This window comes from Podarcis pityusensis (genome assembly GCF_964106645.2).
Source record: "Podarcis pityusensis genome assembly, chromosome: 14".
NCBI classification, from domain to species: Eukaryota; Metazoa; Chordata; class Lepidosauria; order Squamata; family Lacertidae; genus Podarcis; species Podarcis pityusensis.
In genome coordinates this window covers 2741310-2756217 of record NC_138039.1, presented here as the reverse complement: position 1 = coordinate 2756217, position 14908 = coordinate 2741310, and the positions used below count along the sequence as shown (strand labels likewise).

Genomic DNA, 14908 nt, shown 5'->3' with positions numbered 1-14908 from the left:
CGCCAGGTTCCTAAGAGCATTTTCCCTGCCCCCGCTGCTCAGAGCAATTTAGCGCACACTGTCCATCACGCCTCTGTTTTATCCCACCACGTTTGACTATTCCGTCCCTGGTAATCTTATCTGCATTGCTCGTTGGCCCTCCAGGACCAAGCCCAGCAACTGGCTTCAACCGATTAATTAGCTAAGCCTATTACGCGGGACTCTGGACCCGAGTAGACCTTGTTAGCGACTCAAAGGGAGCCTCCCGCTGGCTATGCTGGAAGCTCTGCTGAAGTCACCTCAGCTGGAAGTCAGTCTTTGCATATCTTAAAGTCACTGAGTACACAGAAAGCCTGCAGGGAATCCCCTGTCACTGTCTGTGTTAAATAAGCTGAGTAACACTATTAGTTGGAAACGCAACCGCGATTAAAAAGCAGCACTCCTGGAGCACAGTCTCCTAGATTAGCCAAGATCCTTGTGGCTGGGAGCTCACATCATCGGTTCATCTGTTCTTCCATTTGCTCTGCTTGCCCTTGGATTAATCCACTGTTGTCTCTTGCAAGTGGAGCAAGGGCAGGTGTTATTTGACCATCACCGGGAAAGAAAGGTCATGTTGAAGAGCGTGAGCAGCACTTGAGAAACAGGAACTCTGCAAAGGGGGGTGTTTGGGTGTCAGCTCGTGCCTCTGAACTGGATCAGAAGAGCTTGGCTGCAGCTGGATCAGGCCAAAGGGGGCCCATCCAGTCCAGCCTTCTCTTCCACACAGCAGTCAAACAGAAGCCCCAAAGGCAAGAAGGACTGGAGTATGACTGTGGTGCACTCCCCACCTGGGATTGCCAGCAGTGATGTTCCAAGGCATACTGCTTCCGACACAGAACGCAGCCATTGTGGCTGTTAGCCATTGATAGCCCTCTCCATGAATTTGCCTCCACTCTCTTGTAAAGCGATCCAAATTGGTGGCCATCCCTGCTTCTCGGTGAAGCAAATTCCACAGTTTAACATGGTGCAATAGTGTGGCTTCAGGAAAAGGAAGACATACTGGGTAATACAAGCTGCGCTTACAATATTTGTTGTGGGGAGAGCTGCTCCAGGCAGCTGTGGATAGCCAGAGAGAAGCATTGATCCCCATTCTGTTAACCCTTTCCCATTTTGCAGACTCAACCCATTTACTTCCTACAAGCTGCGTCTGAAAGCAACCAATGATATTGGAGACAGCGACTTTGGAGCCGAGACGGAAGCAGTCACAACGCTGCAGGATGGTAAGGGTGCCCCAGCTCAAAACTGAGCATAGCTGTTTCTCTTTCACAGTAATCCAGGGGATCCATCCCCCAATTGCATCTCAGGATTAGGGTACAGGAAGATGCATAGGGTTAAAACTCACCATTTGGGCACTATTGACAGAGGCAGTAGCACAGTTTAGCCTCCTCAACAGTGAACTGCCCTGCAGTGCCTTCAGATAATGAATCTTGCTGATTTAAACCCCGTTTGATTGTCTTCCAGGTTCTGTGCTAACGAACCATTATCTTTCCTGAAATTGAATAATTTAACAAGGAACATTAAAAATGAATGTAGAATTGAGCCTATGTTTGGAGAACTTTCTCCAATTGTTTTCACTCCAAATCCACTTTCAGGCTGCAGAAGTGCTAAATGGTTGAATGAGAGAGAGAGAGAGAGAGAGAGAGAGAGAGTGCATGTCCAGCAAGCACAAACATTTTAGACTGCTAGTTTGTACAGGCAAAAAGCAATTTACAATTGCAAAGTGCTTCTCCCCCCACCCTTTTGTCTCGGATGAGTTTCAGGTGCTTTTTGTTCAATAATAATAAATGGAGTACAGTAATTGTTCGGTGCATGTGTACGGTTGTTTGATGTAGACATGAACTTTCCTATTCAAGGCAGTCTTTAAGGTATCAAGGGTTAGGGTACAGAGGCACATCCACGTCCCCAGTGGACAGGCAGAAGGCGAAAGGAAAGTAATTGCCTGATGGTAAGACTGAGGAAAGGCAAGACAAGGTGGTAGCAGACAGGTGCGTGAGCCAAAAGGTACACTGATAAACAATCTAGCAGGTCAATAGAGAAACAGGTACACTGGTCCAACAGGAACTTTGTCTTTCTCGGGAGACAAGACTCTCACATCAGGATGAAATCTGAGGCTCCATAAGCGCAAGTGAAACCACAACGGTTTCTTCAAACAACTGACATTGCTGAACCAGTGAGCTTCAGAGGATACAACTTTTGGCAAGCTGCCCTGCTGAAACACAAGCAATGGCATGCTTGGGCCCAGCCAGGAGAACCTGTGTGTGTGTGTGTTTGAGATTCCTGGTGTGTTATTGGGAACAGATCTTGATCTGAGATGAAGATGCATGCCCAGATCTTTCTTGCATTGGGAAGAGAGGTATTACAGAAAGCATCCAATGGAGCTGGGTGGAAAACGTGAGCTCACTCCTCTCAAAATCTGTGACTGCACTTCAGATAATGCCCCAACCTCCTTCATGCCAGGACAGAAGGCTTATAAGCACCCTTGGCCTTGCTCTTTCCTGGCAGAATCTAGCACTTTCATGCCCCATGTCCAGGCTTCCCCCCTCCCTGAGCTTTAGTGCTCAGTTGAAGCAAACTCAGTTCAGGTTTTCTGCAGATTGACGCTCACTCTGATTGAGCTTTAAAGAGTGGGTTTTTGCAGGCAAAGCGTTGGAGGTTGGGGTAGGTGCTCAGACATGGAGCTTTCAATTGTAGACTGTGCCTGGAAAGAGCAAAGTGTGGATAAGACCAAGCTCTAAATGTGTTCCCACTGCACCTCTGCTGTTATCTACCCCTCCCTGCAAAAGAGATAACAGAGGTTGGGGGGGTCTAACTAAAGGATGCTAATGAATCCTGTCTATTAACACCACCACCCCTTTCTTCCTGCGGAAAGCAGGAGTGGGGACTTGCAGGGAAGAGGGTGCTCTGCTTCACACATTTGGACTTTTGCAATGCTCAAATAGTTTTGGAGGAGGAATTCAGGAGTGAATGGGTTTGCAGATAGGAGGAAGCTTGAGCGGGGTGTGTCCATTGCATCCCCCCCCCCATGTCCAAAGAGCTTCTGGATTGTGGCTGTAATGTGGAGGATACTATTCCTCTTGGACAGCAACTCTGCAGTTGTAAAGATGAGTGACTCCAGTTTGTGTGGCTTTCATGTGTCAAGTTTACTTTGGATCATTTTTGTTTTAAAACCCGCATTGGCTGCAGTGTACATTCAGCGTCTCTTCTGAAAACTCTCTGTTATTCATAAACTCTCCGTTAAGAGCATTCATAAGTGATGTGCAAAGTGCATAATAGCTTAAGAAGCCCCTTTTAGCATAACGCATGAAAAACAGCATGCATGGGAGCATCTAGTTCTGTTCTCTGGACAGGCAAATCAACTGCAAAGTTGAATGTGTGCTGATTCCAAGTTGGAAAAGTTGTTTAAGTAAAGCAACCCTCACTGAGCATATTGTCAAGAACTCCATAATCTTAGTTTTACCTGAGATGATCATAAAATGCCTGGCTGTTATAAATCCACCAACATCAGGGTGAGCTCCTTTGAAAATAAACCATTTGCAATGCAAATGACCCTACAACTATCTTTGGGCTTCCAAGCAGGCTTTGGGCTAGTGTTTCTCCCTGTGTCTCCTGGGAATTGGATGTAAATGGAGTTTCAAAGGCAGGGGTAGAGTCTGTGGCTCCGTATCAGGAGGCAGAAATCCCCAGAGGTGTCCGCAAGCCTTGGGATGTGCTGAAAGTTGGCCTTTGAATCCCATCCTTATCTTTAAGCTGCCACGGGTTGTCTCATCTCTCTCTCTCTCTCTCTCTCTCTCTCTCTCTCTCTCTCTCTCTCTTGCTGCAGCAGACTAGCGCAGCTGATGTTCTGGGGGTCATTCCCATTATATATGTCTACATAGATAGATATATCCTTCCCAAAGTGCACTTCGGGTTGAGTTTTGGAAAACCCAGGGCCCCCACTGGCCTCTATACAACAGAAATGATTAACTGTAAAAGCTGCTCACCTCCTCAGCAAACTCAGAGGATTTATTTTGCTGAGCAAACCTGCTGCGGCTAGTGGAGCATTTTAGTGTGGAGAGCTGGGAGCGCCTGATAAGCTTCCCCGGCTTTGTCCCTGATACATTCCGTGCATTTGCTGCACAGGTAGGATAGATGCTCAAAGCAGGTTTAGGCAGCTGGGCCTCTCATAGGTGGGGTGGGGGAATGGCGGGAGGGAGGCCCCCACTCGCTCCTTTGCGGCACAGCAGTGCCTCTGTGGCAAGCCAGGCGAGGAAGAACTTCCAGCAACAGAACGCGTTCTCTGCTTCTCTGCTTGTTTCTCACTTTAATGCCTGTTTCCTTTATATATCCATATTTAGTTCCAGGTGAACCACCAAATTCTGTGTCTGTGACCCCGCATACCACGTCCTCTGTCCTCGTGCAGTGGAAGGTTAGTAGCATATAAAAGTTGGGGGGGGGTCTCTTGACCAGGGGAGCGCAGAAATGCAGGCTCTTGGGAAATATACAAGGGCTGGTGGTCCAAACGATTCCTACCTTTTTCCAGTCACTCGTGGGGGCAGAGGGGAAGTTGCACACCTCTAACCTTCTGAGGAGGGTGCAAGACTGAAAGCCCACAGCCACCGGATGCCCTCCCAGCCCATGCACACGAACCAGAATTTGCCCTGAGACCACACACTTTGGTTGAGTCTCCCTGCAATTCATCACTATCTATGTTAACAGTCGCTGCTGTCTCACTGATGTCTATTGCGGTGTGGCTTAGCTTGCACAGAAGACCTTGTTCATGCAGCATGAACACTCTCAGTTACAACATGCTGAACAAATGCAAGGTGTGTTGAATGTTTTCACCCAAGGAGGTATGTGTAGGCATCAATCAGCAGCTCACCTCCCAGTCAGTCGTATAATGGAACAAGCGGAAATGCAGACAGAGGACCGCGAAAGGGGCACGTGTTAGGAATAAAGGCCGATCCTGTTGATAGATTTTGGGTGGATAATACATGTGAAATAGGTGGTAGTTTAGATAATTGAGTGCTTTTTATTTCATGAAAATGTAATGGGATAGTTGCACTCGAGCCACATCGAAAGAACTGAAGGCAATTACATGTCATTACCACGCTTATGTTATTTGGGTGCTCAGCAATTTAGACGCGAGGTAGTTTTCAGATGAAAAAAATGTAAAATAAGCTTAAACTAGCTAAATGCTGAGGAAACACAGTCAAAACAGCAGTTATCATAGGTTACCCAGCACAAGGCAATGTTTTAACATGCTGTTTGGAAATGCACTGAAGCTTCTCAGCTCATTGTTTTGACCCCCGTTGGAATGAATTGAGACTTCTTTGTAGAATGAGGTGATGGTTCTGTAGTTCAAGAGTGATTTCAAAATCCCTTTAGTGTTAAATTTAACTTGGGCGCTTTGTTCTAGTCCATTTCTGGTTTTGATCCAATAATTTGTCCAAATTTTGCAGTGTAAACAAGTAGCCATTCTTACTCCTCCAGACCTGGCTGGCTGCTACTCATAATCACTTTTACCTGCCTCTGCAGATCCTCTGGGCCTCTCGTAGAGATAGACAGAAAATCCTAAATAATCCATTACCATCAAAAGCTGGGTTTTGTCCATGAAAGTCGGATAAGAGCAGGATGCCCTGACCTTTCAGCAAAGTACCTTTTCCAAGGCAGAAGTATGATTATCAGGGAGGCAGAAAGGAAAGAGCTTCCCTTGCCATTTATCTCTTAGGTCCCTTTGTGCCAGGTATCTAAATAGCTTCTGATTCTGACATAAGATCTGGACTCCAGAGGGAATCCTGCTTGCTTGCCTTTTAATCGGGCTTGATGTGGATCAGGAGGCTTTTATGAGGGACAGGAAAAATAGAAATTGGGGGCGGGGGTGCTGTGGAGCCCTCGTTATCAGAAACTTGATTATCAAAAACTACTTGTTAATTGAACTGGCTGCATTTCCCCTACGTAGATTCTGATCAAGGCAGCCCTATGTAAACAGCCCTCATTCTTATTCACATTTTTAATTAACCAAATGTTACGGATGGTCCCCCAGGCTGTTCAAAAAGTTGGCCTCAGGCAGATGACACAAGACTGTATCAAAATATGTTACTTGCAAGAGTCCTTGAGGCCTCGAGATCAACCCCAACCTGGAATTAGGAGAGCAAATACAATATTCAGAGCCCCAGAAGTGATAAGAAGTTATGGGAGTCTGAAATGAGACCATGCTATTTTATTCCAGGGGCTGCAGTATAATAGACCCAGGTGTTGGAGGAAATAGGAATGTAAAGAATACAAATCTTTTACTTCATATATGCATGTCTGTACTGGAGTCAAACTTAATGTGTTGTGGAAATGGAAGAGGCTATTCCTGGCCCACCTTGACTGCACCAAGCATATATTTGGGAGATGAGGCAGATGTGTGCATGAAGAAAGCGATGGATGTGTGGACCCAATTCATCCATCAGTACAGGACCAGTGACTGAGAAGGTGGAGTTGCTGTAATCCATAAGGGTTACATGTCTCTTTTAATGAGTTCCCTGTCTAAGATGCAGCCACGTTGAAGCACGGATACAGCTAGTGTCAAGCAACTGAGCCACAAGAGGGATTCTGCTCAGCTCCCTATTGTCCTGCTGCTTCACAGCCTCCACTACCAAGGTGACAGATGCGATGTTGAGGATCTCTGGGTAGGCTTCAGTTACAAATGCTGACGTCTCCTTAATCAGCACAGCTCAGGATTTCACAGACACCGTGGCAACCATGGGTCTGTCTCAATGTTTGTTAGGCCCAGCAGCTGCTGCAGTTCATACATTGGATCCAGTTTTCTGTACTGGACAGGATGAAGCTGATCTTTGGGGAAGAACTCCTTGGTGCCTCTTTATCATTGGCAGTTCTCAGCCTGGTTGAGGTTGGACTTGCTCTTATTTCAAACCTCCTTCACGTGGTTAAAAGCTCAATTGTGATAGTCCGCACACACCTCAAACTTAATGGAGTCAGATGGTCTTCTGTTGGCCCTAAGGGAGCATCCAGTTTACTCTCTGTTATCTTTGTGAGTTCCTGGAACACACAAGCTGTTGGCGCAATAGCTCCACAGAACCCCCTTCCCTGTTTATCAGAAGTCATCCGTCTCCCTGATGACCTACAGAGTTGCAAGGAACATAGCAGCAGAGACAGCGTCTAGAGCTCAGGTGGATGGAAACTTATGACATTTCTGACTGCACGTAGCTCATCCCCAAACATTCAACTGAGTTTTCATGGGTGAGGAAAGAAATGCCCCAGCTTAGCCTCTATCCATGTGGGATGCTGGATGCTCCAGTGGCATGCCATGATAGTACTGCTTAGTACTTTGAGGATAAAATCACTGAGATAATTCCTGGCCTGGATTCTGCTTTGGGATCCAGGTCCAAAGCAGAGTCATCATCCAGAGTGTCATCTTGGATGAAAATGAGGACTGATGAGTGCTTGCTTGGCCCTTGTCCTTGGCTGGTGAAGCCTTGTTGAAGGTTATCATTAAATGCATATTGTGTGAGGGAGTAATGCAAGACCTCTATTATCGAAGCCACCACTCAGCCCCTTGACTTGGTGAAATTATGCATTAGTTTCAAACTTTGTATTCCTAGCCAAGGTTGGCAAGTGGGCCATCACTTAACAACTCTGTAAAATCTCAGACAAACTGGATCCATTTTTGACTTGCGTCTCAGGTTTGGGATGGAAACCGCCTTTGTCACTCTTGTTGATGTCCTGTGTTGGCTTAGATAAACCCTACGTGACAACCTTTACCTTCAGGGAGCATGACCCTGGATCTGCCAGTGACCTTTGACTCTTCTGTAGTGGTTCTGCTCCTAGCTGATGGGACGATTTCACAAGAGACTGTTGGTTTTCCCTGGAGAAGTTTGCCATTGGGATCCTATGTGGTCAGGTCAAACTGTATTGCCTCCACGTGGCTCCATCTTGTCCCCCTTGCTTTTCAACATCTACCTGAAACCACTGAGTGAATCTGTTCAGGCGGAGAGGCTCCCATATACGAAGTATTGCAAAGGATGATGGGATGGGATTCTCAAGTCACCTCCCAGACTGTGGCTGCAGGTTGTGTCCCAGCAGCCTTTTAGGTACAGGACACCTTGCATGTTGCTGTGCCTCATGCCCTAAGCAACTTCTTGTAGATGCTTGTGGTGTCCTGGATAGTCTCTTTCATGTCCTTTTGACTTTGCAAGGGATGCTCCTTTTGAGTCATGCGGTGAAATATCTTGGGCTAGCACCAGGGCATCTCCACTTCATCTTAAAGCAAGTCTGCATGGATGACTATTTTAACAACCAACATTTAGGCTGAATCTCATTTATGGACTAATACTGGGCACAAGCCTTATCTTACCTAACCTATTTTTCACTGGGACATTTTGCAGCCTCCAAATGCTGAGAGCCTGAACGGTCTTCTCTTGGGATATCGCATTTATTACCGGGAGTTGGAGTATGAGAGCACGGTCCCAGGACTGGAGTCCAAGGTCATTAAAAACCCTTCGGCTTTACGAGCAGAGCTTACAGGTGAGCAGCCAGTGGGTTGTGTGCCTCCCCCCCCCCTTTATGCAGTCCAGTTATTTACCATTCAGCTCAGTCTCCAGTGGCTTTAGAAGGGGCACTGAATTGTTTGGCATCTGCATCAAGGTGGGCAAGTGCTGAAAATGGTTACTGGGGAAAAGACAAGAGGAAGACAGGCACATGCTCTGAAGCTCCCTCTGCTAACTGGCTGGTGGATTTACGGTATCTCCAGTGGGGTCACTCAGGGGGCCTCCTGTCCTTCCTCTCCCACCTTCAGTTATTGCTTCCTGCTTTCTGCTGTTTCCATGTTGTGGCTATCTCGATAGTAAATCAGGTGTTCAGAGCTCCATCAAATTAAAGGCTTTATTGATTGGGAGAGAAGAGCAAAGGGTGGGGGGAGTGGGAGACCCTGAGCCATGCCAGTCAGAGCATCGTCTGCCACGCCGTCAGAGGCGCTGCTCTCTGAGGATGCTGCAGACAGTAATGTGAATAAGTAAATGCATAACATGGAATTTCCGGGAGGGGGTGTTGTCTTTCTGTCTCCTTGGTTCACACTCTCTAGCACAAATCCCCTGTGTTCCAGCCCTGGCAGGATCTGGAGAGGGCCTTCTGCCCTAGAGCAACCTTGCCTGGTGCCTGTTTGTTCCGCGACTCTAAGGACATCTTACGCTTCCTCATATTGCCTGCTTGTTTGATTTCTCTCTGTGGCAAGGAGGCTGAGCAAGCCCTCGTGACTGATGATCTTTCGACACGTTATCTAGAAAGTGATGTGGCTTTTATTGCCTGTCAAGGTGCAGTCCTCAAGCTTAAAGCTGTCTCTGCGTGCGCCGCATCATTTCCCGCTGCCTGTGCTGTACATCATGTGCAATAACTGTTTTCCTTGCCCTCTTAACAACTTTCTGCTTTGCTTACCCTGAATAGCCCAAAGCAGCTTCAAGACAGTGAACAGCAGCTCTGCATTAACGACGTATGAATTAACACGTAAGTGCATGCGGATGTACACACACACACACACAGAGAGAGAGAGAGAGAGAGAGAGAGAACGCTGCAATACTGGGGAATAGGCGAAATTCCTGGGGACCTTTTAGGGCCTTATACCAGGGCCACATTAACACCATACTTTTAATGTGTTGTGATACCACTTCAAACAACCATGCTCCCCCAAAGGATTCTGGGTGCTGTAGTTTGTTAAAGGTGATGAGCATTGTTAGGGAGGTTGGTTGTTAAACCACTGTGGGAATTGTCACTCTGGGAGGGAAATAGGGGGTCTCCTAATAGCTCTCATGAATTTTCATGAAATCTGTCCACAGTGATTTTGTGGCCTGCCTCAGTCCCGTTTTCTTCCACGTTGCCTGGGAAATATTATCACCCTTCCAACAGCAAAAAAACAAACAAACCCCAAAACAAATGCTCTTGTGTATGAACTGGCAGGAGTTTGAAAGTCCGTAAAAATGTCTGTTTCATATAATATATCAGATGGTTTTATTTATTATGCCGGCAAAATTTAAGCAGTAAATCAGATACCATCAGCTGTCTGTCTACCTGAAACCGGCAGGCAACACACTGCTCTCTGACTCAGATACGTGGGCAGAATACTGGTAAATACTTCGGGAAATCTGAAATTAGAAGGGCTCATTATTGAACTCGTGAAACTGTTCCTACGATAATGGTTTGCTGCGACTCTCGGTGATACCGAAGCTGAAGGGTAACTTGCCAGTTGTGGAGGAACTGATATGCAAATAAAGAGCTTGAGAGCGATGCTTGCACAATTTTGTGACATTTCCAGCCCAGCTGCCTGGCAGTATTTCGCTGGTGGGCTCCCAAGATGCTCCGTGTCCTCTGTAAGATGGGTGGCCTGATTTGAATATGCAAATCATGGCACCGCAAGTATCTGCAGGTCTCTGTGACCGAACGGACATGGATGTGATGCTCCTTTCTGCCACGATCTTGCTTATTAAATGTGCTCAGGGCTCCCCCCTCCCCTGCCGCTCCTCTGTGGTCTCCCTCCTATTTTCCTTTTGCCATCCCCTTCCTGCCTCTGTCAATGCTCGTTCCTGAGTTTGAGCTCAGGAATGGTTGCCCAGTGGCCAAAGGCAAAGCTGGTGATGTCAAAATCTTTTCTCGGTTTTGTGTGCTCAGCATTCAAGCTATGATTGCCTGGGGGAAAGGACGTCTCTACACACACACACACACACACACACACACCTCCAAATAAGACTCTTGCGTTTCCAAGCATGCTTCTTGCGCTCTGTCAGTTCCTCTGGACCCAGTGCCTCTGGGGAGGAGACCATAATGGCCTCTGCTATGGATAATGGTTTCTGCTGTGGATACATCTTAAGGATCACTAGGATTTGGTCCTCCTTGCTGCATGTAACATAAGATAAAGGGTTCAACCATGTGCAAACAGCCTCTCAGAATCCACCACTGTTATTTATGGGCAGAGAAACTGCACAAGGCAATGACCATTTCTTGTGGGGGGGAAAGAAGAGAAGTTCAACAGTTTCTCAGCTTCAGCACTGAGCTCCAAATGCCGGACACTGTAAATTTGTGAGATGAGCTAGGGAGCTCCAAAAGAGAATTCTCACATCTTCACCACACTGTCATTCCCAGTATTCTTTGCGGGGAATGATTTGAACTGATATGAAAGCAAAATAATGTCTCCTCCTAGAAATCCAACTAGAATATCGGAGTAATATCAGAGCGATTTGATACCTTTCCATTTATTCACCTGTCTTCTGGGCTATTGAGAACTTTTAAGTGGGACATCGAATATGTTTGTAACCCAATTGTTTTACGTTTCCAGAGCTGAAAAAGTACAAGAGATATGAAGTTGTCGTGACAGCATACAATATTGTTGGAGAGAGCCCTGCCAGCACTCCTGTGGAAGTCTTTGTTGGGGAAGCGGGTAAGTAAGCTGGCTGCTAAAATCCTGTATGTAGATCTGACTCGATTTCCCTAGATCTGCTGGAAGGGGAGAACTCTAAGGAAGCCCCTAGTGGAGCCGGTGGCAGCTGGTACCCCAGAGCCAGTATATTTAAACGTGTATGAAAGAAGCACAGAGCAGAGTAGTTTGGTTCTCTGGAAGTGAGATTGTGGCATATGAATAATAAAATGATGATGATAATGATTTTGTAAGCAAAAAAGCAAGATGCAGAGATCAGTTTGAAAATGCATGGAGAATTTATTGAAGTCTCGGGAAAATCCTGGATGGGGAGCAGGCTTTTAGCTGTAGCTCTCTGTCCTTCCCAAGATTACCCAAAGCAGAAAAAAATACGTAAGAAAGCCATGATTACAAAATCAATTCTGTAACGTAAGAGAAATCAGGCAAATTCACTCAGCTTGTATAACATAGACCTGCTGCAGGATTCAACTTTTCTTGGTGCAGAATTTGGTTTGCCTGTGATGTGAGCAGAATTTTAAATATCATTTAACCCAAAGCGTACATGAAAATATTTTGCGTGTGCGTGATGATGCGGTGCAGGCAGACGCAGCCTTTGGCATCCAATGCTGAACGAATGGCATATTTTCCTGAAGATCATTTAGGACCAAGTCCCTTTTCAATGCAGAGAAGCTTGGTCAGAGCCGGGAGCAGAAATGCCCCTGCCTTAGATTTGCTGTGCGCTGCCAGCTAAAACAACTGAATCTCATTTCAACCTTCCTCTGCACCTTCGCAGAGATTCATTCCTCCGTGCATTTATCCTCCATTTGAATGGGGTGGCTGGGTCTGCCTCTAGTGGTCACCTGTGCAGTCCGTGCATTGGGCAGGATGTCTGCCGAGGGGATGGTTCTGTGCAGGTTGCTGCATTCATATAGGTGCCTCTTAACAGATGCTGGATGTGTGAACATTGCAGTGAGTGGGGACCAAATACTCTGCAGAACAGAACGGAAAAACAGGCCAGGAACTCATTACTGTGCTCATTATTCTGTTACACGCTCGTAAAGGGCAGAACTAATGATATGCACTGATACACTTTGAGCAACTCACAGTTTAATGCAATATCCATATACGAACATACAATAAAAGATAAATAAGGCCTATTAAGTCAGTGAAAATAAAGTTTGCGGGGTGGGGGGACAACTGTGCTTAAAGTAATATTATTGGGTCAGACACCACCTCCCAGCTTAATCTATAAAGCTGTAGGATAACAACAGTGTGTCTGTAAGTTCCTTGGAGGAAGGGGTTTGATGAAAATTGGATGAATTCATACATGCCTTCCACAAATGGACTTCAGTGTGTGACTGAGCTCAGGCTAGTGAGGGGAATACAGGGAATGCAAAGTGGGACCCCTGTAGGCAGTGTTTTCAGAAGGGCATAGCGTGCGGTAGGGGTGATTTCACTAAAATTGGGTGGGCCCCCTGCCTGAGATGAAGCCACTGGCGGAGGAAGAGAAGTGCGGGGGGAGCACACTGCCCCCGGCAGCTCGATCCCAGTGGGGTGCCATCGTGGCTACTCCGCCCCCGCCTGCGCTGGGCACCATGCCCCTGCAGCCGGCGTGCCACGCCCCCAGGACACGCGTCACGCCCCTGTGGGTGGAGCGTCACACCCCTGGGCGGCATGCCAGCCCCACCCCCGCCTGCTCTCCGCCCCCTGGATGAAGCTCTCCGCCCTGGCACTGGATGAAGCTTGTAGATTTCATAAAGAGCTGCTCTGCCATTCCCACCAAGACCGGGGCACAATGGATGGTTCACTAAGCATAGAATCATAGAATCATAGAGTTGGAAGAGACCACAAGGGCCATCGAGTCCAACCCCCTGCCAAGCAGGAAACACCTTCAGAGCACTCCTGACATATGGTTGTCAAGCCTCTGCTTAAAGACCTCCAAAGAAGGGGACTCCACCACACTCCTTGGCAGCAAATTCCACTGTCGAACAGCTCTTGCTGTCAGGAAGTTCTTCCTAATGTTTAGGTGGAATCTTCTTTCTTGTAGTTTGGATCCATTGCTCCGTGTCCGCTTCTCTGGAGCAGCAGAAAACAACCTTTCTCCCTCCTCTATGTGACATCCCTTTATATATTTGAACCTGGCTATCATATCACCCCTTAACCTCCTCTTCTCCAGGCTAAACATGCCCAGCTCCCTTAGCCGTTCCTCATAAGGCATCGTTTCCAGGCCTTTGACCATTTTGGTTGCCCTCCTCTGGACACGTTCCAGTTTGTCAGTGTCCTTCTTGAACTGTGGTGCCCAGAACTGGACACAGTACTCCAGGTGAGGTCTGACCAGAGCAGAATACAGTGGCACTATTACTTCCCTTGATCTAGATGCTATACTCCTATTGATGCAGCCCAGAATTGCATTGGCTTTTTTAGCTGCTGCGTCACACTGTTGGCTCATGTCAAGTTTGTGGTCAACCAAGACTCCTAGATCCTTTTCACATGTACTGCTCTCAAGCCAGGTGTCACCCATGTTGTATTTGTGCCTCTCATTTTTTTTGCCCAAGTGCAATACTTTACATTTCTCCCTGTTCAAATTCATCTTGTTTGTTTTGGCCCAGTTCTCTAATCTGCCAAGGTCGTTTTGAAGTGTGATCCTGTCCTCTGGGGTGTTAGCCACCCCTCCCAGTTTGGTGTCATCTGCAAATTTGATCAGGATGCCCTTGAGTCCATCATCCAAGTCGTTGATAAAGATGTTGAATAAGACCGGGCCCAAGACAGAACCCTGTGGCACCCCACTAGTCACTCTTCTCCAGGATGAAGAGGAACCATTGATGAGCACCCTTTGGGTTCGGTCAGTCAGCCTGTTAGCCGGCTGCACACCATGCTGGGCTGCCCTTGAAGTTGCTCCGGAAGGTGTACATGATGTCGGGTGCCACTGCATGGAGATGGGATCATGTGTCACTCACCCTTAAAACACTGCACTGGCTGGCTGTGAGCCACTGGGCCCAATTGGAGGTGTCAGTTCTAGAGTCCTGAGCCACTTAGGGTTCTGTACAGAAGTGCTCAACAGAGCCCTTTCCCAATACTGGGGTGAGGAAACCCTTCTCATGGCCCGGCCTGGGGCTGCTTGAGACAGGGCCTTTTTGGTGTCAGCACCCCCGTGGAATGCCCTCCCTTGGTGGGGGTGCATGCAATTTCTCCACACACTGTCAAACTTTAGGGGTCAATTTATACATGTTTGTCTGCCCAAGCTGAGAGGACATGAAGTTTGCCCTGGGTCTTAATAGTGATGCTGTAGAACATTAATATTTGAGTTTTGCGGGGGGGGCGTGTTGGTTGGTTTTGCTTTAATTAAATATTGCATACAATTGCAGTATTTGATCATTGTTCACTGCCCAGGACTCTGTTTAGAGGAAGAAAGGAATAGAAATGAAATGAAATTGGCAGCAGCAGCATTTTGTAGCTATATGGGTATGTTTGCCAATTTCCCTATTTCAGGCAGGCAGAAAAACCAGG

General features: G+C 47.1%; 1 protein-coding gene across 7 annotated transcripts in view; it reads left to right on the top strand.

Moving 5' to 3' along the window:
• Window positions 1-14908, top strand: part of SDK1 (sidekick cell adhesion molecule 1) — a 566813-nt gene that overhangs the window by 494711 nt on the left and 57194 nt on the right. For 5 of the 7 annotated variants that reach the window (XM_080980906.1, XM_080980905.1, XM_080980907.1 and 2 more), the window contains exons 32-36: window positions 1135-1238; window positions 4353-4423; window positions 8388-8526; window positions 9442-9501; window positions 11324-11425. In XM_080980906.1, coding sequence (XP_080837032.1) covers window positions 1135-1238; window positions 4353-4423; window positions 8388-8526; window positions 9442-9501; window positions 11324-11425 — 476 coding nt within the window. The remainder of the gene's footprint in view (window positions 1-1134; window positions 1239-4352; window positions 4424-8387; window positions 8527-9441; window positions 9502-11323; window positions 11426-14908) is intronic. The other 2 variants (XM_080980909.1, XM_080980908.1) reach the window with 1 other exon arrangement.